At 38.3% G+C, this 25,303-nt stretch overlaps 1 protein-coding gene across 3 annotated transcripts in view; it reads left to right on the plus strand.

The window, feature by feature from the left end:
* TOX (thymocyte selection associated high mobility group box) overlaps nt 1–25,303 on the plus strand; it is a 231,268-nt gene that overhangs the window by 95,134 nt on the left and 110,831 nt on the right. For all 3 annotated transcript variants that reach the window (XM_030501033.1, XM_030501040.1, XM_030501024.1), the window contains exon 2: nt 20,091–20,156. In XM_030501033.1, coding sequence (XP_030356893.1) covers nt 20,091–20,156 — 66 coding nt within the window. The remainder of the gene's footprint in view (nt 1–20,090; nt 20,157–25,303) is intronic.

Here is a 25,303-nt window from a genome sequence, read left to right on the forward strand (position 1 = left end):
GGTTATTGCAGCATATCCAAACTGCATTACAGGTGATCCATGGCAGGGGTCCAAACCAAAATTGACCATATCAACATATGGCTTTCATATCATCTCTTAGTGAACAACAAACCCATAAAAGAATATTTCCTCATGATTTTATTCTGAAGGAGGCTTTTGGTAGTTCTTGTTTCATATCAGAACTTTGGCTCTTTTGATGTATTTTTCAAATTCACACATCTAGAGATCTGAAAATCCTGACTAACTTCTGCTGTATTGTGAGCAATAAGAGATCTTATTAGGTAGTAATAAGTACATATTAAATATTCATTGTGCAGATGCAGATTGTACTGTCCATATTATAATTTGTTATCTATTGCAGATATGACATACAGATCATGTGTCTCTCTCATACTTGGATACTTTTTGGCTGGTTTTCTTCAAAAAGAGTTTTAAAGAAAATTCAAAGCTAATGATCTGTTGTTGTGGGGAACTCTACTACTACATTGAAAATCTGCTCTTACAAAATCAAACATATGGTAACATTGAACCATATGTTGATTTTTATATTTAGTAAATGCATAAATATGATATAACCTTTATAAATTTCATTTTATTTTGACTGATAGGGCTTCATTTTCAAAGGAACTAAATGAGATCCTTCCAAAATGTGTCATATTGTTGTATTTCCTGAAAAATCAATGGAAGTTATTAGTACAATGTGAAAAATATTTCCTGTAATTTGTGTGTCTACACACACTGACTAAGCTTATGCAGAGAAGGAGATAATGCAGCATATACATAGCCACTGAAATGTGTAGCTCTAATATGTATCTTTTTCTAACTGTAGAATCTTAATGACTGTATGGCAGAGATTTACATGAGAAGGACGATACGCAAAAACTCAATTTGAATGTTTGGTCTCATTTTTTCTGTATTTTTCTTTCCAAACTTCTCAACCCATTGAATGATATTAACATTTGCCTTACCATTATGTTTATTATTAACTTCCCCCTACCCATAAGCTTTGTTGGTTTGGGGGTTTTTTCCTCCTGCCTCTAAGTGGAGACACTTTGGGCATGTCATACTAGTCCATTTTCAGTGCTATGTTAAAACTTGAAGAGCCAAGTGCTACCCAATGTATTTCAGTTTTAACTGCTTTTCTGCATGTGTTCTTGTAGCAATTAGTTTTCTAAGGAAATAGAGTTACACATCCTCCATTGACGAATGAAGCATCAAGTCCAGTCAAGGACAAACTGATTAAAAGCAATGGCTTAAATACATTAAGCAAAATAATTTTCAGCCCCCACCATAAAACCACACAATGATTCCTCACTCATTTACTTTACTTAACTTGTGTAATGGTTCATACAAGGATAAATGCTGTAGCAGATACCACAGTTCCTATTGTGCAGATCCCAAACATAAGCATTCCCCATGGCTTTGTTCTGAAAAAGTTAACCAAATTGGAAGAGGAAAAATTTCACCTCCCCTCTAACAAGCCCTTATCCCATCCTTAGAATATTTTGCTTAAAATTATAAGATGTATTTTATCTTTTTAGTAACTATATTTGCAACAATTTCTAAGCTATCTCCTATTTGGAACTTTCTTCTACCTAAAGTGTACTCACTGCTTGACTTTTATTTTTATCTGAATATTGGAGCAAGTGTGGAACATAAGAATATATTGCTGGATAATGCAAAGGATCTGATGGAGAGTTGAATGACCAAAAATGCACATGCAACCTTCATGGCAGACTTTAGGTTTGGTTAAAGAGGTAACAGACAAACTGCAGAATAGTTAAATATTAACACAGTGCTTCCTTATGGTTAGGCTGAAAACTCCGTAATCAATTAGATTATTGTAATTCACTGACTGCAAAGTCATTAGTACTTGTTTGTTATCTGCTCAATATGAAATAATGTAATTTCCAAGTGAATCTTGCTTATAAAGAGCATCTTTCAACATCTTCTTAAAGTTTTTCACAACAATATTGTTTTCCTACATAAGTAATTTTGTATGTTCTGGGGCAACAGGGAAAAATCAGTTCTTTGCCGTCACATGACCTTCCAAGGATGTACCTCCTCTGTTTGCCTGGTTTTCCTTGTGCTTTAAAGACACAGGATGTGAGCTGGCACAGACAGATAGCAGTGGCTTGTGCTTGCTGAAGGTGATCCTGAAAATATAAACTGGGTGGATGGGCTTCATTTGGTTTTTCCTGGTAGAGATGGAAAATGAATGAGCTCAGTGAAACACTCTGATTTTTTAAATGGACATTTTCAAATCAGGAAACTTTGTCGTCATTAGATACACTGTGCTTACTGTAGTAATCTTCATCTATGGGTGCAGAGTGCTAACAGGCAGGAACTAGTCAATCAGCTGTAATTGTCGTTTAATTGTAAAGACCTGGGAGACTGAATTCATTTTTTTCTTGGACTCAGGTAACATAATTCTGATGTAACCTGTACTTGTCAAATTCTGCTTTACTTCCGTTTTACTTCTGCAAACAACTATTTCTACATACCTTCAGTGAGCCACATCTCTAGCTTGAGCAGCAGAAATGGATAGCCTGAGGTTGTCGTGCGAGTTTTCGTTTTATCATTGTACAGGCACAGCATGGCATGCCAGGTACAACCAGTGTAAGGAGGATTCCAGCATCTCCATCATACAGTAAGCTCCTGTCAGCGAAAAGATCTTACACAGTGATACACTGGTTAAATTTGACAAAGAACATAGATTGTGTAAATCATGCTGTTCTCATTGATTATAGTCTGAGAGTGCATTAACTCTCCTTAAGGCTCCAGAAATCACTTTCATGAATGTGAGTAGTACAAGAAAACGTTTAGTGAAGCTTTTCATGGATTAATTCTTTGTTAGAGGATAAAGTATTTTCACACATACAGATATTAAAGTGATAGTTGTACTGAGAGATTTTTATTTTTTTGCCTCCACTGAGTATTTGTTTACTATAACCCCTTGAAGGTTAATTTTCACTTACGTTTTACAGTCACATACGGACAAGAAACATTGAAACACATCTTGTGTTATGCCAACTGTATTAATTAAAGCAGTACTCTGGCTGGGGTGATTTTCTGTGTAGAAAAGAGAGGTCCAAGTTTAGAATTAGAAAGTGATTCTCATAATTACTTTAGGCTTATTGTTGCAAGGGCTCTAAGGAAAGTTGTTTACAATCTAGAGGGGTTTGAAACTGGTCTTGTTCACTTTTAATCTGTATCTCCTGATTAGGTAGTTGGACTTCTGTGTTTTAACATTATTGTAAGAGAGTTTTTTCCTGCCTGAAGAATGAGACTCCCTTTCTGCTTGAGGAAATATGTGATTTACTCTGTTTTCAAGCTTCAGGGCCAGTGCCCAATTTTCTTTTATCGCATTCTTAGTTCCATAATAAGCAATTTCCTTTGGCTTGACTGAACAGAAATTCTTTGGATATCGTAATTATAAACTATATGTTATGACTTCCTACAGTTATTTTAAAAGAGAGAGATTATAGCATGTAGTTTTAGACTGCTTTTATTGTCTCTGAGTTTATTAATGTTTATATATGTAAAGACTTCAGCTGATAGACTATCAACTAAAAAAGAACCAAACATTATATATATGCTGAAATTCAAAAGCACAGCATAAAGTTGCCAAAATAAAATCACTAGCACACCTTAATCACATTTTTATCGCCTCATACTTCCCTCCAAGAAACATATTTTCAACCAAGTTTTATATGAAACAGGTCAAGGCATCTCATGGCTCTGCAAAAACTCCTAAATTGGGTACAAATTATCCTGTAGCAATTCAGAAGTCTATTTTGCTTCTTGAACATTGTGCTAAATTGTTTCTTCTTTTACCAACAGTCTGCACTAATAAATAATAGGTTGCATTTGTGGGCATGGGTGCAATAATTTCATGCTGCAGTGCCATCAGCCTGTCTGTAGGTTGACTGCAACCACAGAAATTCTTCACTGGGAAGACCCTTCCTAACTGCTTTTTCCAGCTTGATCCTGCAGGTAGTGCTATATAAAATGCCTTGTCCATACCCACAATCCAACCCACTCTTTATTATTTCCTACTTTGGGAAAATTGTCACATGCGCAAAACTGTTTCCCTAAGGCAAGGAAACCTTTAATACAGCAGGCAAAGCCATCCCTGGGCTTTTTCATAATCCCTACCACTGATCTTCAGGAGAAGCAGAGAATGGGGATTCTGCTGCAGCTTCCCTTTGCCTCAGTGGTGCCCTTTCAGCTCCGCAGGGATGGATAGCAGAGAGAACATATGATCCTGGAGAGAGATAGTGCACCCTTTACGCCGTCCCATTCACTTCATGATGTGCAATGGTTAGGACTCGTCTCATAACTTTTATGCATCTTAAGTTTGACACATTTGTCCTAGAGTCCCTTTATAGTCAGTAGGAAAACATACACATCACATAAACTGTTTAGCTGGTCTGTCACGGAAATTTGCTTCCACAGTTGGAAGTTCTGCTTTGACACCCGTCTTCCCTCTGTTTCAATCTTTTGTTTCGCTCCCCAGGCAAGATGCAGTCTTTCCCACCCAGGTCTACTTCCTGCTTTAATCCAGATTACACCCTAGTCTTTCTGCAGGTGCTGTGCTTGCCTTAGCTGTCATATGCCTAATTTGGGGAGGCCCATCATGAACATAGTAGGGGGTTCAGGAAGCCATAGGCGTAATTCTCTGGTCCTGAGGAATAGTTTTCCGTGTAAGTGGCAGGAGAACATTACTCTTAAGGTTCTGTCTGTCTCTGGATAAGGCATAAAAGTGCATTTTTAAAGGTACTCAGATGTAAGGTGGAAGGACTGTTCACTAAAATAAGACTAAACTAAAACAACAGTGAGTAGTCTTAAAATTGCCCATCTTCTTCAACTGAGGTATGATAACCATTCAGTGAAGTCACTGCAGACCTCTTCAGTTCATCCACATAATTTGTCCATCTGGCAATGTGTTGTGGTTTAACCACAGACTAACGTGGTTTAACCCCAATGTGGTTTAACCCCAGAGAAAGCAGCCACTTGCTCACTCTCTTCCCTCCCATGGAGACATGGGGAAGAGAATCAAAAAAAGGTAAAACCCACGGGTTGAGATAAGAACAGTTTAATAACTGAAATGAAGTATGATAATAATTAGAACAACAACAACAACAATAAAAATAGAGGGATAAAACCCAATAAACACAAGTGATGCACATTACAATTGAAACCTGCTGACCAGTGCCCAACCCAACCCAAGCAGTGATCAGTCCATCCTGGCCAGCTCCCCCCAGTTTATATACTGGGCATGACGTGCTGTGGCATGGAATACCCCTTTGGCTAGTTTGGGTCAGGTGTCCTGTCTCTGCTGCCTTACGGCTTCTTGTGCCCCTCCTCACTGGCAGAGCATGAGACCGAAAAGTCCTTGGTCAGGGTAAGTGCTACTCGGCAACAACTAAAACATTGGTGTGTTAACAGCATTATTGTCAGACTAAATCCAAAACACAGCTCTGTACCAGCTACTAATAAGAAAACTCAGCCTATCTCAGCTGAAACTGGGACACAAGGATATTTTTAAATTCCTGATTTTATGCTGCACTGGAAGGTATTCTAAGCAATGCCCCTTTTTCGTTACAGAAGTGGCTGTGTTTCATTGGTAATTTCCATTTCCATCAGCAAAGCATGTAAGGCCTGAAGTCTTCTGCAGCCTCAAAATGGCTGCTGGAGTCAAGGGGTGCTGGACAAAGATTAAGGGCAGAATTTAGTGAATATTTGCAAAGCACTTTGGAGTACTTGAGCATGAAAAAACATCGTATTAGGTAAATATTTTTTTCATTCTGAGTTAAATCCCGAAATCTGTACTTCAGATGTTCATAATTTCTGAGCTGAGGTAAATACGTGCATATGAAAAGATTTTATTTGGACTAAGTTTGCTTGCTTACTTGTTGATCCTAAATGAAATGAAGATGTTTTTTGTTTTGCTTGGCTGAGAGAAAACCAGCAACAGCCCTTCGTACCTCTGGTCTTGTTTTCTGTCTGAAAAATGCAGGCCAGCATAGAAAAGAAAATCAAATTTGAGTTTGTTGATAGTTAGCAAAGAAGGACCAAATGTCTCTCATTTTGACGTTTACTAACATAGATTTACCTTTTAAGAGATGTTGTTGTGTAAGCCAGATGTAAGCCTGACTGCATTCATCTACCGTTTCCTAGGAACTGGTGCATCTCAGTAGTTGGACTGTATATAGCAGTGCCCAGAAGTGACATTACACACTGGGGGTGGCTGTTTATTTATGTAAAACTTGCCTATGAAACAGTTGAAGTTGATGCAGTAGCCATTTACTGGAAAAGTGGAATATATGCTTCCTCAGACTGCTGATTAAACAGCAAAGGCATAAATTTGTGTTCAGCTATCAGGGAAAAAAAAGCCAAGTGATTCCTGGTAGAGAAGTGTGGGTGAACCACCTCTGTCTAGACATCATAGCTCTCAGCTTGGGCTGGAGAGTTGGAGAGAATTACCAGGTCCACAAACACACTAGAGCACAGTATAATCCTCTTTCTTTTCAAGTCTTCTTTTCCTGTCTTTACGTATCTTTCCTTTTTACACTGTCTGCAGTGAGTATATCATTTATCAGTTAATAAGTTGTCTGACAAGATAGCCACTTTGTACCTAATTGTTCAGTTTATTTATGTATTATTGATGAGCCTAGACTTGAACTCTGCTTTCCTTAGAGGCTGCTTGATAAATCTGTTGGCTAATCCTATCTAAGGAACTGAATTACCTGCTGTAGTATAATACATGGCATTGCTTTTTCTTTGTATTCTTAAAATGAGCTGGTTATACATTTCCAATGATCTGTGTTTAACAGTAAGAAATAAAATCAGATACATAATTCACCTTGCTCTCTCTGTTAACAAAAGATCTGCAGTGATGCAATGCACTGTAATGCGTAAAATCCTTCCTCAGCTTTTAAATCAGTGTTCTGACTATTTTAGCTTGTAAGGGCTCACATAGCTAAAAGAACTTCTGAACTGCAAAATCTTGATTATGAGTAAAACTATTAGACATGTCAAAACACTTATGTTGTGTATTACTAATATGATCTGAACATATTGGAAAATTAATCACCTTATACTTTCCAAGGCAGTAGTTACTATTTCAAATGGATGAATAAAACACCAAATTAATTTTCTATCAAAACATGAATCTAATGACGGCACAGTTTTATACTCTGTTATTATTTCTGAACCTTTGACTTGTAGGTGCTGACATAAGGGAAAGTTGGGAGTATTACAAGAACTGTAAAGCGCAGAAAGAAGCAGTGGTGGTATATGACTGGTTATTTGTGAATTCAGTTATTAAGACTCTGGAGCCTCTGCAAAACCTTGGAACCTTTAAGACTTCTCTTAGAAGAATGTCACAAAACAGATTGTTGCTGACACCAAGAAAGACTATGTGCTGAATGCATGAGCCCATTTAATGGTTTCCCTAAAAATGAGAAAAAAGGGAAACTGCACCTCAAGTACAGTTTAATTTCCTGGTCCCGATCAGTGGATGATCTACTCAATGTTAATCTTGAAATTAATTGAATTATACCAGCACAGACCCAGACCAGTACCCTGGTACAGGCCCCATCTATGAAAAGGCGTTTCATTCTGAATTGCATTCAAGTTCATTTTACTCCCTCAGCAAATGTATGGTTATTTCAACTGTTGCTTTGTGTGCCTTTTAATACGGGAAGAAAGGAGCCAAATATGTTTTTGGTAATGTTTATGCAGCTGTTGTGTTTCTGCTGGGGTTGTGTATCTGCAAATCAAAGTACGATTTGCCCACTTGATTCTCTGTTCCCTAATTATTTATTTTATATTTATTTATTTTTACCTAATAAACATGGAATTAAGTTATTGTAGATTGGGAAAGTTTAGTTTAGAAATGAATTTGATCAAGTGAAGAAAGTTGATTCTGAGTGTGTACAATAGAGATTTAGTCCTAGGTATGACCATTGAAACTGTAGTTCTCAGCGGGTTGTTCTGTAACTTTAAAACTGATAATATGCGTTTCAGCCTTTCAAACAAAAAGAACATTTTAGAACAAAAATTATTCAAGCCATTTATTTCAAGTTTAATGTGCACTCATTTAATGGTCTTTAGGCATAGGAGATTATGATAATTTTCATCACAGATTTTATCAAATCTGGAGGATGGTATATTAATAATTCAGTGGTTTACACAGAGAGGTGAGAGAATATAATATGGGGCACTAAAATGAAAAGGCATATTTTCCATGACATTACTGTTACAGAGTACTTTCATTGATTAGTCAAATGGCTAAAGAGTCTGACTAGGCTATGAGATCGCTGAAGTTAACAATTATTGTACAACTGGGAAAAACAGAAGCAGATATTGTGATGCTGTGGGGAAAATGAAACATCAAAAGCTAATAAGAAGTCATTTTTATATCATAAAAGCATAAGAACAGCTTCATCAAGCTTTAATCACATTGTTGTACATTTATTTACAAATTATGTTAGCTCATTAACAGTGGTTATAACATAGATTGTTATAATTATAGGAAGATTAGCAAATACGAAGTTTTGCTTCTATTTCAGTGCACTGAAGCACAGGCTACACTGTGTGAATTGTAAGAGTATCTGTTTAAAAAGCAGCACTTCTGTATTTCAAGGGGTTTATTGTTACATTGGTGTCATGGTCCAGTTCAAAAATGCTGACAACCACTTTGCTACGACTGGTAGTTTAATGCCAGCCAAGGTGAGGGGAGCCTGTGACCACCTTGTCTGAAACTTCTCTCCTAGCCATGGGGTGCAGAGTACCTGCATACATCTGGGCAGCTATATATGGGGAATGGCTGGTAGTGAATCACAGCCCGGCTGGCCAGTAAGGAGCCTGCACTGGAGCTCCTTTCATGGTAAGCAGTGAAAATGAAGCACTTCCTCAGGTCTGTGCATGGCCATTTCCAAAATAACAGAGCTCAGCTTGTTTTGCTGCATTCAGGGACTTCAGAAGTACATAAGGCTGGAAATTTTGAAGATACATAGTATAGCCAATATTCATTTGACAGAACAATAATCACTAGGTTTCTTTATGTTCTTCCTTAAGAAGAATTTCTTAGGGCCGGGATGTGATTTCTGTTCAAAGTTGGAAAAACCAATACCAGAAAATAAAGTCCTGTGGGGGAGAGCACTCAGCTAGATGTGAAAGAGATTAATTCAAGTGTACATCATCAAATATTTTTAGGAAGCTAAAACAGCCACAGAAAGTGATATGGGAAGACTATCCCCAGTCTGTGGCTGTGTTGCACAACTGGTATATGAGGGAATGGCAGAGTAGGTAGTGATTCATTACCAGTCATTCCACATATATAGCTGCTGAGAGGTGTGCAGGTACTCTGCACCCCATGGCTAGGAGAGGAGTTTCAGACAAGGTGGTCATAGGCTCCCCTCACCTTGGCTGGCATTAAACTACCAGTTGTAGCAAAGTGGTTGTCAGCATTTTTGAACTGGACTATGACACCAATGTAACAACAAACCCCTTGAAATACAGAAGTGCTGCTTTTTAAACAGAAAATCTTAGGATTCACACAGGGTTTCCCACAATGCTGCTGTGTGCTTGAACTGCCACATTCTTCTGGCAAAAGTGTCTTTTTTCATCTAAAATGTTTAAGGAAATGCTTTATTTGAAAACATACAGCTCTGACTTGGGCCAAAATCCATGGAGCATAGATCTTCACCATTTGTCACAGATCATGTTATCTACCTTAATTATCTGGTAACTTTACATGCTACTGTGTAGGTCAGGAGAAGCTTTCAGAGGTTTCATTTATTAATGACTGGGGAAAACCAAAGCATTTTCTAAATAAAATACACTGGGAGGAAGAAGCTGGTGCGTACCCATACTCTAGATGAGCCGTGGGAATAGAGAACCTATTCAGATTTGTCCATAGCTAGCTAGAGCAATAGGTACATTTTGGACAGCATATGAGATGGTGAAAAGGGCATCAGTAAATGGAAGCACTCAAGTAGTTACAAATGAAGAATTGTTTGGGAAAAAAAGCATGTTGTCAGAGAAGGTTAAAGGAATTTAAAATAGGTTTCCTGAAAAAGAAGACAGAGTATCTGTCTTAAGTGTGTTCAGGGCGTTGTTAAAAGGTAGGAATCATTAGTCTCAGCAGACTGGAAGAATGAAAAAAGGTCTTAAGATAAAAAAGTAAAATTGTTGAAAAGTTTGAACCAAGAGGGGAAGATTCATGGAAATACGATTGCTGGAGTTGTATCCAAGGAAGGAGTTGACAATAAGCTTTCACGGATGCTGTGTGAAACTTATTCTGCTATTATTCAGGGGATAGATTTGCCTGCCCAGAGATCTTCCTTCCAGCGTTAATGTGACTGCTTCATGCTGATATGCATGGCCTCTTGGAAAGACAACAGCCATGGTGTTGATAATGCCAGGTTTGAGTAACTTTTGCTATCTGATTTGCTGTGAGGAATGTACAACAGTAATAGATTCAGAGGGTATTGATGGGAAAAGCAGCAGCAGCCACCACTGAGGGTAGCACTCTTTCTTCAAGTAGGAGAGAGGAGCATGTGGGATATTTTTTGTCTTTAAAGGGCTTAGCAAGACTGTGGCATGTATAACTGTAACTTATATTTTAGCTCTTTACCTTCAAAACTAAGAAAAAGTTGAAATATATTTCCACAGACATGTCTTTTGTTCTCTTAAAAGAAAATACATTAAATTTGTAAAGGAAACACCATTGCAGACTCTAACAAAAAAAGGCTTTTATAAATGCTACTTGATAAAATAGAAACAAAAGATGAAAACAGCATGGAATAATTCAGTCATAAAATGAACTTGAAGGTCAAATTTTATCTTAAAAGTTGTAGAAAGAAAACAGAATTTTTGAGAACCGATGAGTAATTTCATTACATCAAGGACACATCTTCACTGAAGTTGATAAGGAAAAAAACGGTAAACCAACTTTTCCTCTTCTGCTTTTGAGTAAAATTTTTAACATTTCTAACCACATCTACCTTTGAATGACCTGTTTTGTGACAGAATACTGAAGACTTCTCTATATTGCCCTGCCAGTGTATCTCAGCTTGATCTGTAAACCATCCTAGCAAACTAGTAAGTCAAGCTACAAGCCTTGTCAAACTTTTAAATCTTTGTTGCAACTGTTCACATAAAAACTCTTGTTGCTTCAAATTCCTCTTTTGAACATGAATGGGGCTTCAGCTTCTTGTCTGATGCAGGCTGAGAAATACACGTGTGTGACATTCTTCTGTTGAAATCAATGGAACCCCTCATATACCAGAGTAACTGTGGATGAAATTAGGATTGTCCACGTGGGTGCTGTGGTAGCTGTTTTGGTAAACTATAATTGTGTATCAGCCCTACAACACCCTTGTCATTTAACAGATGTCTGTGTTTAGCTAAATCTTTGCGATGAGTCGTTTTTGTTATCACTCTCTCTAGATCTGAATTAGTTATGCCTAATGAGATCCCATCAGACTGTTCTAAATAACTTGGTTTACCAGAAATTTAATCTGATTTGTCCCATTTGAGTTTGGCACATAACTCAGTATTTTATGCCTCTTCCTGTAAACTTCTGAGCTCTTGGGTCCTATCATACCACATATTTGAATGGGTCCTTGATGTTATATACTCTCACACTGTTATCCCCTTCAATGGGATAATTTTAATGCATGTTATGCATTTGCTCAGTGACCTGCTGCATTGGTCTTGAATGCTTAGGTTCTTAGACGATCAAGCCTTTCAATAACTTTTTAAAATTGGATTCCTAAGTATACCATGGATTTATAAGTATGCGATGGTTTGGGGTGAGTCATAGCAGTATTCAGGCAAGATTTCCTAGTTACCTGGCAATTGTTACATTTAGTTTACATTTCAAGACCCTCTGTCATAGGAATATTAATGGAATTTATTTTGTTTGTGCTTTTGTTGTTAATGTTGTTCTGGCCCCTAGGATTCTGCTGTGTAGAAGCAGACGCGCTTTCCTATGGGAACTATATATACCCCATTCACTCTGTAAATAACATAGTGGGTCAAATTCTGTCCATGGGTCTCCGCACACAGCTCCTGCTGTAGTCATGCAAAGGAATGGTTTTGTCCTAGTTGTGCAAAGCTCATTCACTAAGGTCCGTGGAGCCTCCACAGGGGGGATGGATATGGATATAAAAAAATGCTTTTTTAGTCATCTGTCTGATCTCTGTACATCCTTTTTTTTAAGCTTTCCTGTGTTTTATTACATAATCTACCATTTCAAATGATGAAGCAGAGATTAATACAGACAAAGATTAGTCTGAAACTCAAAGTAAGAAGGGCCCTATTACCTTACCATTCTACCTGATCTACTTCCCGTTCAAATGGCAATGGCGCTATTCCCTTCACTTTCCCTGATGCAGGATCAGACCTTGTTGTGAAATTGGCCAGGTGTGTTGGGGTTTGAAAATATTATAAGCCTACCAGTTTTACAGACTTCCTCAGTTACTGTGGGCAGAAAAAGAAAGGTGTAATCTTAGGTGTTTAAACCTTTCTACCTTATCACCCAATTTTCCCAGTGTGTGGCTACATCTATAATTTAGCATGGATTAAGTAAAATAATAACAAAAGCACTTGCCACTTTGATCTCAGTATGTTTATTTAATGAGTGTTCAATATGTAAGAGACAGGTTAGCATAGGAGTCCAGACTACAGCGCGTTGGTTTGGGTTTTTTTTTATTTTATGTTATTTACACACCCAAGGTTAAAAGGAGCAGGAGCCTAGCTGAGAGAGTTCAGAGTTCATCTCTGCATGCTCACTGTCTTCCATTTAAATGTACACAAAGGACTAATACAGTACCCGCTCTCCCCTGGGCTGTCTTTGATACACTCTGCTGTGCCTGGACTCTGCCACTCCTCCTATCAGTCTGATCCTACTTCTATTAGCCCGCTGTGCTCAGCACTGTAACCTCATTCAGCTAGAGCTCTGCATGCAGGCTAACAACTTCAAGGCTCTGTCAGGCATTGACACATGCAGGCTCCAAGCGGGAAGCTAAACACTCCCCTTCACCTCCTCTCCAGTTCCACATTAACCTCTATTAAGTGTAGGAAAAACACAAATGCTGTAGTACCATCATTCAGCTTTTAACTACCAGTGTGTATTTAGATATTCAGCCAGCTTGCCACGTTGAAGAACGTAATCAGCAAACCCTCTGGTTCCTCCTCTTTCGTGCAGTGAGAGCAATAAACAGTGAGAGAGCTTGGGGAACGCAATGGTGGAAGGTCTGGGTTGGATATTTATGGCATAGGCATAAAAATCTGAGACAAAACTGACAGCACTGCCTCTACTTTTTGAGGCAATAGTATGTGTTATAAATGGAAAATGAGACAAAAATGGTCTCATTCTAGGAGAATCAAGCACGGTATCTTCAAAACATATTCTCTTTGAAAGCCAGGCTGTAGAAAAGACTCAGTGCAATTCTAGTCTTCAAGCTCTATCACGTTTTGATCCAAGCACTGAATGTATCAAAGTCCGTTGGGTGCTGCGGGCAGAGAGAACGTTGCTGTTTCTGGCTCTTTCCAAGTATAGGAATTGTCTGCCAGCATTTCCTTGTGAAGCAGCACCCTCGCTTCCTGCTCTGGGGCTCGCTGCCAGTGCTCACCCACCTTGTGGCTCACTCCCACTCTCCGGGGAGCCGTCAAGACTGGGGCAGATTCATTCCCAACTCCAGTATGTCTAGCCCACACATCACCATACTTGGATTAATTAAACATATCATACTCTATTTTCCTGGTTTACTCTTTGGACAGCATATAACTACTTTACACCTGAAAATTAATTAAAATTAATAACAATAATAATACATGCCATCTCCTCTCTAATGGTTAGCACATCAAACTTTCTGTGACCTGGAGGGCTCTTAGTGTTCCAGGCGGGACTGGACTTCTCTATGTCTGCCAGTCTGCAGTAATCACCTTTTTTTGGCCATACAGGGACATCCAGCTCTGCAGTGAAATTTCATTTCTTTTTGCCATGGTGCTCCATCCAGGCATTTTCACCCAATCTCATAGTATTTCAGTGTTCTCCTCTTTTGAAAAACAATCCTAGAAGGAGGGAGCAGAACAGACACAATCAAAGTTGATAGTACTAGATTGTTTTTTGACAATTTTCCTGTGATAATCCTTCAGCAAGGTGTCAAGCCCCTTTCCCGGGAAGGATGGCTGTCTGGAATGCATTACTGTAACCTGTCTTGCGCAAATTTAAACATGTGTTCCGTACAGCATACAAAATGGAGTTCAGGAGACAAAATGGAGTTTCAATTTAATACAGACATACCACTCTGCCAAACCGTGTCAAGAAAGGGATTTTCCATCATGTAATAATGTTTACAGAGCATCTCTGGTTTTACCTTTAATGGTTGTCGTAACAAGATCAACTGTTTCTTTAGCATAGCTATTTGATGATTTACATTGTATCCCATCATTATTTTAGTCATATTTCAGGAGCTTTGAGTAAAAAAAAAATATTCCTCTGTCATCGAGCAACCTGAGACAATGCCCAGTCTTGGCATTTAGTTTAAAATAAACACAATTACCTAGCTTTAAAGGTTTTTCAGGATTAGCGGCTTTTAGATAACATAAGTTACAAATTATATCTATAAGATGTAAGCACTAAAATCATTAAATCACTAGAAAGAAATAATCTTTTTACACAATGTTATTGCAACATTTTCTTAAAATGAAGCACAAGAATTGTGCTGAGGTGCCATCAGAGCAACATAAACTGGTTAAAAGGTATAGCTAAAGTTTAAATTTAAATCTAGATTCCAGTTCCAATCTAAGATGGGAGAAATTTATATTTATATTATGTGCTTAATAAGACGGGCTTTGAATATCTGTAACATCCTTTGAAGAAAGTGGGATGTCGAGTCCAAGTAGCTTTACCCAGGAGCTGAACTTATTAAATACAACAACTTTCACCATTTTAATCATCTCTCCCCTTGCATCTTCTCCTTTAATCTCCTAATCTCAGGATATCACTGTTGAAATAAATTTGTCCACAAAACAGTGTCCAAAGTTGCTTCCGCTCCATACATCACCCTTAAGCTTGTTGTGGCATCAAAAGCCTTATGGACTAGTATTCGTCATGCTCCCCTACCTACACTGCAGTTGTACAAGGTGTAGTACTATTATGCTGTTACGCACTTTGGTATGAACTAGAAGAAGCTCAAAGATCCATGTGCTTGATTTTTTTGCTTTTCTCTAATACAAGTATGCCTGCAGAACTTAGGGCACATATATGTACGAATGCAAAGAGAAAGGAAATACGCAAGTCCATCAGAAGTTGAAAACTCTGGGTGAAAAAGGAGCAAAATAAACCCTGACTTCTCTCAACAACTCTGGACATTTGCTGAACTCTGTCATAGCTCTTGCATCAGTAACAGTCAGCCAGTGTTTCTGCGGTGTTTCTGTAATTACGTTGCTAACTTACATGTTTAAATTGCCTTTAATAACAGCACTTGGGTATTTTGCGCATGTTGGTTGCTGACCACTACAACTTGTCTTAGGGTTATTCTAGGGGAGATTCTAACTGGCCATGCCATTGTGTGGCCTGTATGTTTTACTTATAATAATAATTTAAATAAAGGCTATGATGCAATTCTGAATATATATTAAAACCAGCTCTCAGTTATATATCTTTTCATATTGCAGTGCAGTCATGTTCTTAGTTTGCTCTCACCCAAACTTCTCATGCAGTTACATTTTAATATGAAAAGAAATGTTGTCAGGAGTAGTTATTATCATACATTGGAGTATTGTATTAGCATTCACTTTTAATAGATTAAAATGAAAGATTTTGAAATCTGCCCTTAATGATACTGAAGGATCTTGGAGACACGTTGGGCAAGCTTTAGATGAAATGTCATATGATATATATACATCATACATAGGTTCATAAAAGACAGTTCATTTAACTGCCTGCCTTTGTATTTCGTCTGTTCTGTTTGGATGAATCATCCACATGTTAAGTGATGCTTGTGCAGTTTCTTTGCTTGAAATCAATCACAGAGAGTGTCAGGGAAGTTTAGGGAGTACAAGCTTCTTGTACACCTGGGGATGATGAGTAAAAGAAGACAATTTTGGAGGCATGGAGTATAACCTGGAAGAAAAAGGTGGTTGGAGGCATCTTTGGGTCATATCTGCTGATCTTTTCACTCACTGTCTGATCCAGTTAGGTTGTTTGAACTACTTTTGCATAAATCACCTCACTTGTAAAGCTGATTTCAGTGTGGATGTAGTATGAGTTAAGCTGTCCTGGAGGAGAGTTGTTGAGAGTTGACATGCTGCAGAGCCTGCATCTTACAAAGCAGTGTATTGAAGGTGAAATGATTCAATATTTATTTCTGGGGGTTAGGGGTGTGTTCTGGAAGCTTCTGAAACACATGGGAAACAAATAAAAGTAGGACCTTCCAGCTGATCAAATCGTTGGCATTTTTTTCTCAGTTTATTGTTTTGATGTGGGATAGTCACTTTTGGCCAAGATGGGCACAGATACAATGTGCTGCATCAGTGTCCTTGAACTTGTTATTGAAGGCTTGTCTACCTTTTTTTTTTACTGGGGTGAGATGTATAGGTCATCATAGGTCATCCGTATTCCACATTGCTTTGGTATTTGGGAAAGGGGATGATGAATAAACAACCCAGCGTTGAAGTAAACATTTTGTTTAATTTTGGTATAAAAAAAAAGTATCATATTTTCACTATTTTATGAACATCTTAGTAAACACTGAGAACTTGAAGAAGGCATCTCCTGACAATACCTGCTGCAAGAATTGCATGTGCATATGCTTTGTCATTTGAGTTTATGAGTGTTTTTCAGGCTCACATCTGAAATCTTAGGAACTGCCAAGAAGCCGTGCACCACACTGCGCTAGACTGAGGACAGATAATAATTTATATATCTGTATATGTAGTACAAATAATAAGATGGTAACAGTGTTGGTATCAGCTAATACATTATAGCCCGCATCCTGCAAATATAAACAGTACAAAAAATACACATTGCATCAAAACTTACTGAACCATACAATGTATTACACAACATCTTACACATACTTCTAACAAGCAGATGCTAAATACTGCAGTGACTAAATTCCATGTTTGAATAATGAAAAAATTAAATAATAAACAGCTGTTAGGTATTTTTAGATGTTAACAGGTCACTCGGATTTACAGACATTATGCATGAATATATTTTTCTGAGATATTTCCTAACATATCAATCCAAAACGTTGCAGAAGGTCGTTTCTCATTTAAGGCCAAGCCAAATGAGGTAACTTTAGGTATACTTTTGGGTTTCGGTTTCGCTGGTACATGTTCACATTAAGCCCATAGACCATGGTAGAACAAAAGCATTCCAAAGCTAAGTAGAGGGCCACAAGCAGTGAACAGGAAAGGCTAAGATCCAAGATCCTGTCAGTGCTGGAGGCACCTCTGGTAGCAAGACACATATCAGGTAGGCACGTAATCCAAGAACAACACACAGAATGATTAAAATTTCCAGGTTTCACAGAAAAATACCTTAGGGAAAATTTTCTGTGAACGCAGATTTGGTGATTGCAAGTTTGGAAGGACAGATGACCAAACATCCAAAAGAGGGAGTTACCTGGAAGACTAGTATACTTCATAAAGATTCTTAAATCACGGGCTTGGGTTTTATGGAAAACAAAACAAATTGAAATAACCATTGACTGTATGTAGACTGTATCTAGTATGCAGATAAGGAAAGAAATTTCTTTATGTTCATTGCACCTAAACACATGCAACATACTATTTCAATTATAGCAGTGTTTGCAATGTAGTGCAGCAAATATATGAAGATAATGAGGGAAATTCAAAACAGGAGACTTAAGGAATCATGATTTCCAGGGCAGATAGAACTACCATAGCCAGCCAGTGTAACTATACTGCCCATAGGATTTCTTATAAATATCATATGGGATGCATCTTTTCTGAAAAAGGTATCTAACTTAGTTTTAAAATATCTGAGAAATGAGGAATTTGCTGTTGACATAAAGCTTAATTACCTTCCAAAGTAGGAACTTGTATCTTAGTTCAGGACTGAATTTCTCTAACTCCCATTTCTCAATACTAGCTCTCATTATACCACTGTCAGGAAGGCTGACATCTTGCTATCAGACATCTTTCCGGGGTGTAAATACCAATCGCAGTGATCAAGGCACCTTTCAGCCTTTTGTCTGACAAGCTGAATAAGTTGAGCTCCTGTAGGCCTTGCACTGGAGCACTTGGTTTCCAACCGCAGGCTGTAAAATCTCTCTTCAGAATTTCACCTGTCCATCTGAGGAGAAGAAACAATGCATTTTTTCCAGTGTGCAAACAATCCAGACACTAAAAGATTCTCCCCAGTCTCTACTTTGAATGCTAATATTCTTGAATGAGAAAGTGAAAGAAATGACAAATGTAAACAAGAAACAATAAAGAAAGAAACATCAGTCCCTATTTTTATGATCTAATCCAACTACCTCTATTCCATCAAACTTCAGAAATACTCCCTATGGCAGATCTGTGCCCATGACATAATCCTTTCCCTCCCATGAAACTAGGACTTCTGACAGATAGGCTATGACGATCTATTAAGTAGCTCTGGCCAGGAAAGGCAGACCATCAACTGTTGTGCCAGGAGCTGGCAGTTGTTCATTTCTACTAATGCTGTTACAAGCCTTGTAGCCTCTGGCAGGGAAAGAGGATGAACAGCTGGAAGCCGAAACCTGTTCAGCCACCTCAGCAAAAACTGGTGGAGCTATCTGCCAAATCCACAGTTTGACTTTGCCACCTTGGTCTAATTGAATATACTGCACCTTGCAGGTAGAATATCCTGAACTCAGCATGGATCGAGCAATGTCCATGGGGTGTTTCACTGCCACCTTCTGTAGGAGCAGAGCAAGCTCAACAGTGGGGCTTTATAAAAAAGCTGCCATGTCATCAAAAATAATGACTCATGTCCAAAATATGTCACTCTAAGCATTCACAGGAGGGGTCAGGTGAAAGTTATTTCAAACAGACCTCATAACAGCTGGAAATTTGAGGTTGATGACTGGGGATGGGGATTCCTGCTGTTGTTCATTTCTACTTGAAAGGTTTGAAAAGATTTTTCCCTACCTCCTGAGCAGACACTGGGACTATAGCTGCCCTGTTGGCACCACCACTTGAGCGCGTGTGACAAGGGTTCTGTGGGGACATTTTCCAGATTACATAAGAAATCAATAGTTTTATACTTCTTTGTATTGGTACAGGATGAGGATTCAGTTCTGACAGTTTTCCTCCATCTAGACCTTCAGATTTTAATCATCTCCTTTCTGTCACACTTCTGTTACTTCTTAACTGCAGCTGAGGGGAGAAAAGCCAAAAAAAAAAAAAAAAAAAAAAGCTTTGTATACGTTTCCAGGAATGGTATTTATCATTTATGGAAGGGTATTTTTTCAATTCTGATTATGAATGTTTATTTTATTCACACATTGAGCAAACTATCCTTTTACACCATACAGTCAGGAGGTATGCTGTTTCATGCATTCAGATGGCTGAAAGCTTTCTGGAAATGTCTTTGCTTTGTGATATGGCAACATTTCAATAAGAGGGGTTTTAATTTGTTTTGAAATTTCAACTCTTGTTCTGTTCAGAAGCTGAAGTTGGAATCCATTAAGATGCATTTTAGTGCAGTTTCTATTCTCATCTTCCTTTTCTCAGTAACTGTGCAATTCACTTAGTACTTCATTACAACCAACAGCAATATGTATACATGGTGCACAAAATGAGCCATTTTGTTTTAAAACAGATTGCGGATGAAAGGAAACCATTCATTTCTTACTCGCTAGCTGTAATTACTAGAGCGCTAATTACTCCAAATCACTGACATACAGGGTCAATAAGGATGACAACAGGAACATCAAAGACAAGATGCACACATGCAATTACAAGTCTCTAAAACCAGGCTGTAATATTATTTTATGGCTACTGTTTTTTTCAGTCAATGCTGAAAAATATTCAAATTTGCTAAATGTTTACTATTATTTCTTTTGCAGTTTGACAGTGAGAACATGTATATGAGTATGACAGAGCCGAGCCAGGACTATGTGCCAGCCAGCCAGGTGGGTTAATTAATCTTCTCTGCCTTGTTTCAAATTGTAATTAAACAAATTCAAAGAGTTGCATTGCAAATGAGTGGCACTATCAGTAACTGCTGCAATCAGGAATAATCATAATTTATAAACAAAGCATTTAAGCCTTGTTTCCAGTTAATGAGATAGAGCTGATAAAACACCAGAGTTGGCGTTTGTTGAAAGATACTACCTTGTTTCCTCTCCAGAATGCAAGCAGCTGTTTTGCCAGCATGATCTTTCCTAAACAGTTGTTTTACCTTCAGGAATTAAAGTCTTCACAGGTGCACATTATTTGTTTCTCTGACTGCAGACAAGTTAATCATTATAAGCTGCACATGTCACAAATAGCATTAATTATCACTCATAGGCCAGTTCTAGCTGAAAAATTGCATTTTTAACACTAATCGAATGGCTGAGGAATGTTGCCAGTGTTACATGATTAGCAGTGGGGTTAAGGCAATGTCTTTTGTAGCTTGCAGCCCAAAAGGTTTAATGTGATACGGATTCTTTACAGATATTTTTAAATCCTTTACCTTTTGGGAAACACTGAATTCTGATACTAACTGTGTATTTAAAAGATCTTCCACCTTTCCACTTGAACCCTAAGATACTATAGATTCCTAAGAATGAACAAATAAAATCTTTTAATTACTTTTTAAAAAGCAAAAATAGTTTTGAAATTTTTGATTTGCCTACCTGTAGCTACATCTATGTGTAGGAGAGAAATTTTCATTTACGTCACATGTTCTGGTCAGTTTAATTCCACATTAGTAAATGATGGTTATAGTGGTGCAGGTCTGTTACATTGTGTCAGAAATTGCCCTGAATAAACAGACTTGAGGTCTAGGTCATGCAATAACACAGATCCAGGAGTGGCTAGTCTGATATACCCCTTCCTGACAGGACTAGTAGGATTATGCGAAGAGCTCTCATCAGGTGGGAAATTAAGTTTGCATGCATAGTAAATGTGTGTAGATGAGCAGGATTTAATTTAGGAATCAAGAACTTTGGGAAGTGACAGTACATTCAGAGCTAAATGTCTTCATGAAATAGGGTTTTTCAGGTATACAGGTTCACTTGGGGGCAGGGAAGCAGGAGGTTGCATGAGACGAGCTACACTGTTGCATCAAAAAGACCATCTTTAAAATGTTCCACCATGTTTCTTCCCAGACTTCTGGGAAGTTAATCTGAAATACCTTTAGAGACCAACTGTACTTTGAGGTTAGGATTTGTGTGTGATTGAACTTATTCAGCTAGGAACCCTCCAAGATGCAGAGGTAGTTTAGAATAGAACTGTTTGATTAAAAAATGAAAAATTATATTATTAATTTTTCTCTAACCATTAATCCCAAAACTGTACTGACAAGTTTTAGTATTACTATTAGATTAAAGCAGCCTAGTATCATCTCATTTATGCCGTAAGGGTTTTGAAGTGCAAGGGCTAATTGAATTTGTTTGAAACAGTAGAAATACAAACTCTGTGAATGATTGCTGTTATAAGGCAGCTGCTACCTTTCAGAGAATCATTATGTCTGTCTTAAATAGTTTTGAATAAAGAATTGCAAATCTACATTGTACATCAAAATTATTTTTCTTCTGTTGATATTTTTGTACTGTGCATGCATGTAGTTTAAATAATTTAAATGGCATATTGAAAAATCAAGAGTATAAGTTTTAATCTTTTATGCAGTTTCTACATGTGCTAACAAGGCCCAGATCCTCAGAGATATTTATGCATCTAACACTCACTGAGTTCAGTGGAAGTAAGGTGATTAAAGTACCTTTAAAGATCCAGGCCTAGATATTTTAAGTGCAAATGATTTTGTCTTCAAGTGAAAAAAAATCTATCAAATGTGACATTTCCAAATTCAAAGATGACAGAAAACCCTGAATGCCTACTAGGGGCTGGAACCAAGAAAGGGCTCACAGATTTAAAACCTCACTATGGCAAAGCCAAGCTCTTTGGGGTCTGGCTCCCAGGTGGGGTTCAAAACCCAGAGGCAGGTGTCAAAACTCTGTCCTGTGCTGGGGGATCTGGCAAGCAGTAGCTCCATTGACAGGCACAGTATTTTATCAAGTGCACATGGGTCAAACAGCCCCCTGTGCCTATTTGAAAGAAGCTGTCAGCCTTGGGCTGCCAAACCTTCCTCGCCCTTACTGTGATTCTCTCCTGGCACTCACACCATTGCAGTGGGTTTTTAAGTGAATATATGTGAAAGCCTGTAATAATAATGATATTTTTTTAAAAAAGGGGACAAAAATCCACACTAGGAGCAGGAAGCCAGGGTGTGTTGGAAACCTGCCTCTCTCTTGTTTCAGCAAGAACCTGGGACTGTAAGAGAAGCCCTCCCAAACCTGTTGTTCCTGATGTAGATTGCTGCTAGTCATTCCTCAAAGGAGCAAAGCAGCTGCCCATTGAAAGTACTGGTGAGGTCTTCACCAGCTGTAATGAGGCACCATTCCTATCTCAGGCATTAACATTTGGTGGTCACCCAAAAGTGGTGAACTGACTACTGTTTCAACATCCAATCTGCTTGTTAAAACTGGAAAGAATATGATATTCACTGCTCTGGAAACAAAATGTGAAAGTTTCTACAGCTTACTGGGGAGGAAGAGAAAAGGATGGGACTGTATTTTCTGGTCCCTGTTTTCAGGACTGTTTGTTCATTTTCCTTTCACTGTTACTGGATGTAAAACAAATAATCCCATAAAGAAATGAGAAAATGTTCTCTCCCAGAAAAAGTCTAGTCACTTCATCCATAGAGTTTTCTCCTGTGTCCATTTTGCATCTGTTCTCATGAGCCTTGCAGTTGCTTGACCTCAGCGAGAGGAGTGCAGGCTCCTTCCCACTCTCAGTAACTTGGCAAGATCAGAGATGAGGGTTTGAATCTTGACAGACTGAGGAGTGAATTCATTTCTCCACTTTCCTTGATGGATGCACATCTGTTAACTAAAATATGAATCCCACATGTTATGAGATGCATGGTTCTATCAGAAACTTTTATTCTAGCTTTGATTGGTCATGCTCACTGAGTCAGACGTGAGCATCATTTTCTAATTTCAGAATCTGACACGGCTTATTTGGTAGGTAGGCAGACAGTCATGGTATGCACCACTAAAGACTGAGGGGTTTCCATTAGGCTGTTTTAAGGATTATGTGACTATACAGGCAGGATTTTGAGGGTCCTGATGCATGCTGACATGCACTTCAGTTCTTTCTGTTTACTGCAAAATGTTCATATCCAGAAAAACATAACCTTATATTATTTTAAGGGTTTTAATCAATTTATCCCCTTTAGGCTAACATAAATAAAAGCTCAGCCATTGGACAGGAAAAATACAGTTTTATTCCTTTTGCTATATAACATCAAACATCTGCATAGCTTAGTAATCCAAGACAAGTTGCCTCACAGCATGCCTCAACAATTATCATTTCTGTTCAATTTTCAAATCAGTACATGCTTTGGGACTTACAGACCAAGTTGCTAAGTAGCAACATATGGCTCACTACTGTTCCTGTGATGTTGCTGCAAGCAAATAGCATAATTCTATACTTGAAATGATTTTTACAGAAAGCCAGTGCTGGAACTGAGCCAGAAGTGTAAGTATACAGTAAAAATTAATGATATTCTTTTAAACTGTCCCAAAAGGCTGTTTGGCAATGTTGTCTCTGTGTACATTTTATATATACGTGTAAGTACTGTATTTTTGCTTATGATGTATGTGGTACAGGACTCTGCACTGCAGGCATCTCCTAAATGAGTTACGCTAGCCATATTAACAAACATACATAGTAAAACTACATGACATTTTCACTACTAATTGCACTTCGATCTGAAAATATTTATCATTTTAAAATAAAACTATGCCAACTGCTCTGCATTTCAAATTCTCACAAATATATTGTTTTCTCCCCACACCTATAATTGGAACGTTGGAGATGAATTTTTCTTCATGTAATTCCTCCTCCTGTAATTTGTGGTCCATGCACGGCACAGTATAAAATTATATTGTTTATTTTAAATTTCTTCCTAGTCACAATACAGAATATAATTTAGGACGCTGTTGCACAAAGCCTCGTCACTTTTGTAGCCTTCCTGAGGCCTGATAAGTGTTAAGGGTAACGAATCCAGCTGCCAAGTCCCCTGCATGATCCAAAGGGAGGAGAACTGGCCTGGAGCTGGTTTAGGCCAGTCCCCACAGTTGCCCCGGTAGGAGTTAAAGAGATATCTGAGGCAGAGGAAGGAACACTGTTTGCACAGAGAATGTATTTTCCTCCTCCCAGAGCTATGTCAGGGCAATTTGTATAAGATATGTATGCATGCTCTTTGATACAGTGGGCACCACGGGTATCAAAACTGTTTTGTCCTGTACAGCTCCAGGGCAAAATAGGATAGAATGGCATCCAACAGAGAGATTTTTCATGTTAACAGGAAATTAAAGGGTTCCCCTGTCTTTTTTTTTTCCACATGCACATAGTCCTAGATATATTCCTAATATATTTTTACACGTTTATACCCTAATTTCTTAGAGTATTAATGGGATATCTATTCTTCATGTGAAGTAGGGATGGATAAATGCTACATTATAGCTGCCCTCTCTTGGTCCTTCCCTGTAGGTGGTCAGGGTACTCTATGCCGTTCCTGCCAGAAGATACAGCTCTTCACTAGAGCCACAGTCAGCAGAGCATGCAGGAATTGGCTGTCTTAGAAAGGATTCAGGAAAAGGATTCTTACACAGAGAGTCGCTAAGTGGTCCAGTGTAGTCCCATAGGTACACACTACCCTGATGTCCAGGGCAGTCCTGCCCAATAGCTAGAAAGCTTTTGCTCATTATTTGAGAGGGTGGTCCACCTGATACAGTGAGAGGGCAATGCTGCCTGATCAGTCTTCTGGCTCCCTGCAGTTCAGAGCTGGTTTGGACCATATTCCACCTCCCTCTTCCCAGTCCACTATCTTTCAGTTTTAAAAATATAGCATCAATAGAAGGGAGTCCACTTCTCACTCCTCCGTTTCTCTGAAGTAGGCTTCCCCCCCCCACACCTTTCCCCCCAAAAAAGAGGGATGTAGGTTTAAATGGCCTCAGGGAAAGAAAAACACCAGAAAACACTAGGCGGGTCTTTCAGATCCTGAATA

The sequence above is a fragment of the Strigops habroptila genome, chromosome 1 (assembly GCF_004027225.2).
Source record: "Strigops habroptila isolate Jane chromosome 1, bStrHab1.2.pri, whole genome shotgun sequence".
Classification (NCBI taxonomy): Eukaryota; Metazoa; Chordata; class Aves; order Psittaciformes; family Psittacidae; genus Strigops; species Strigops habroptila.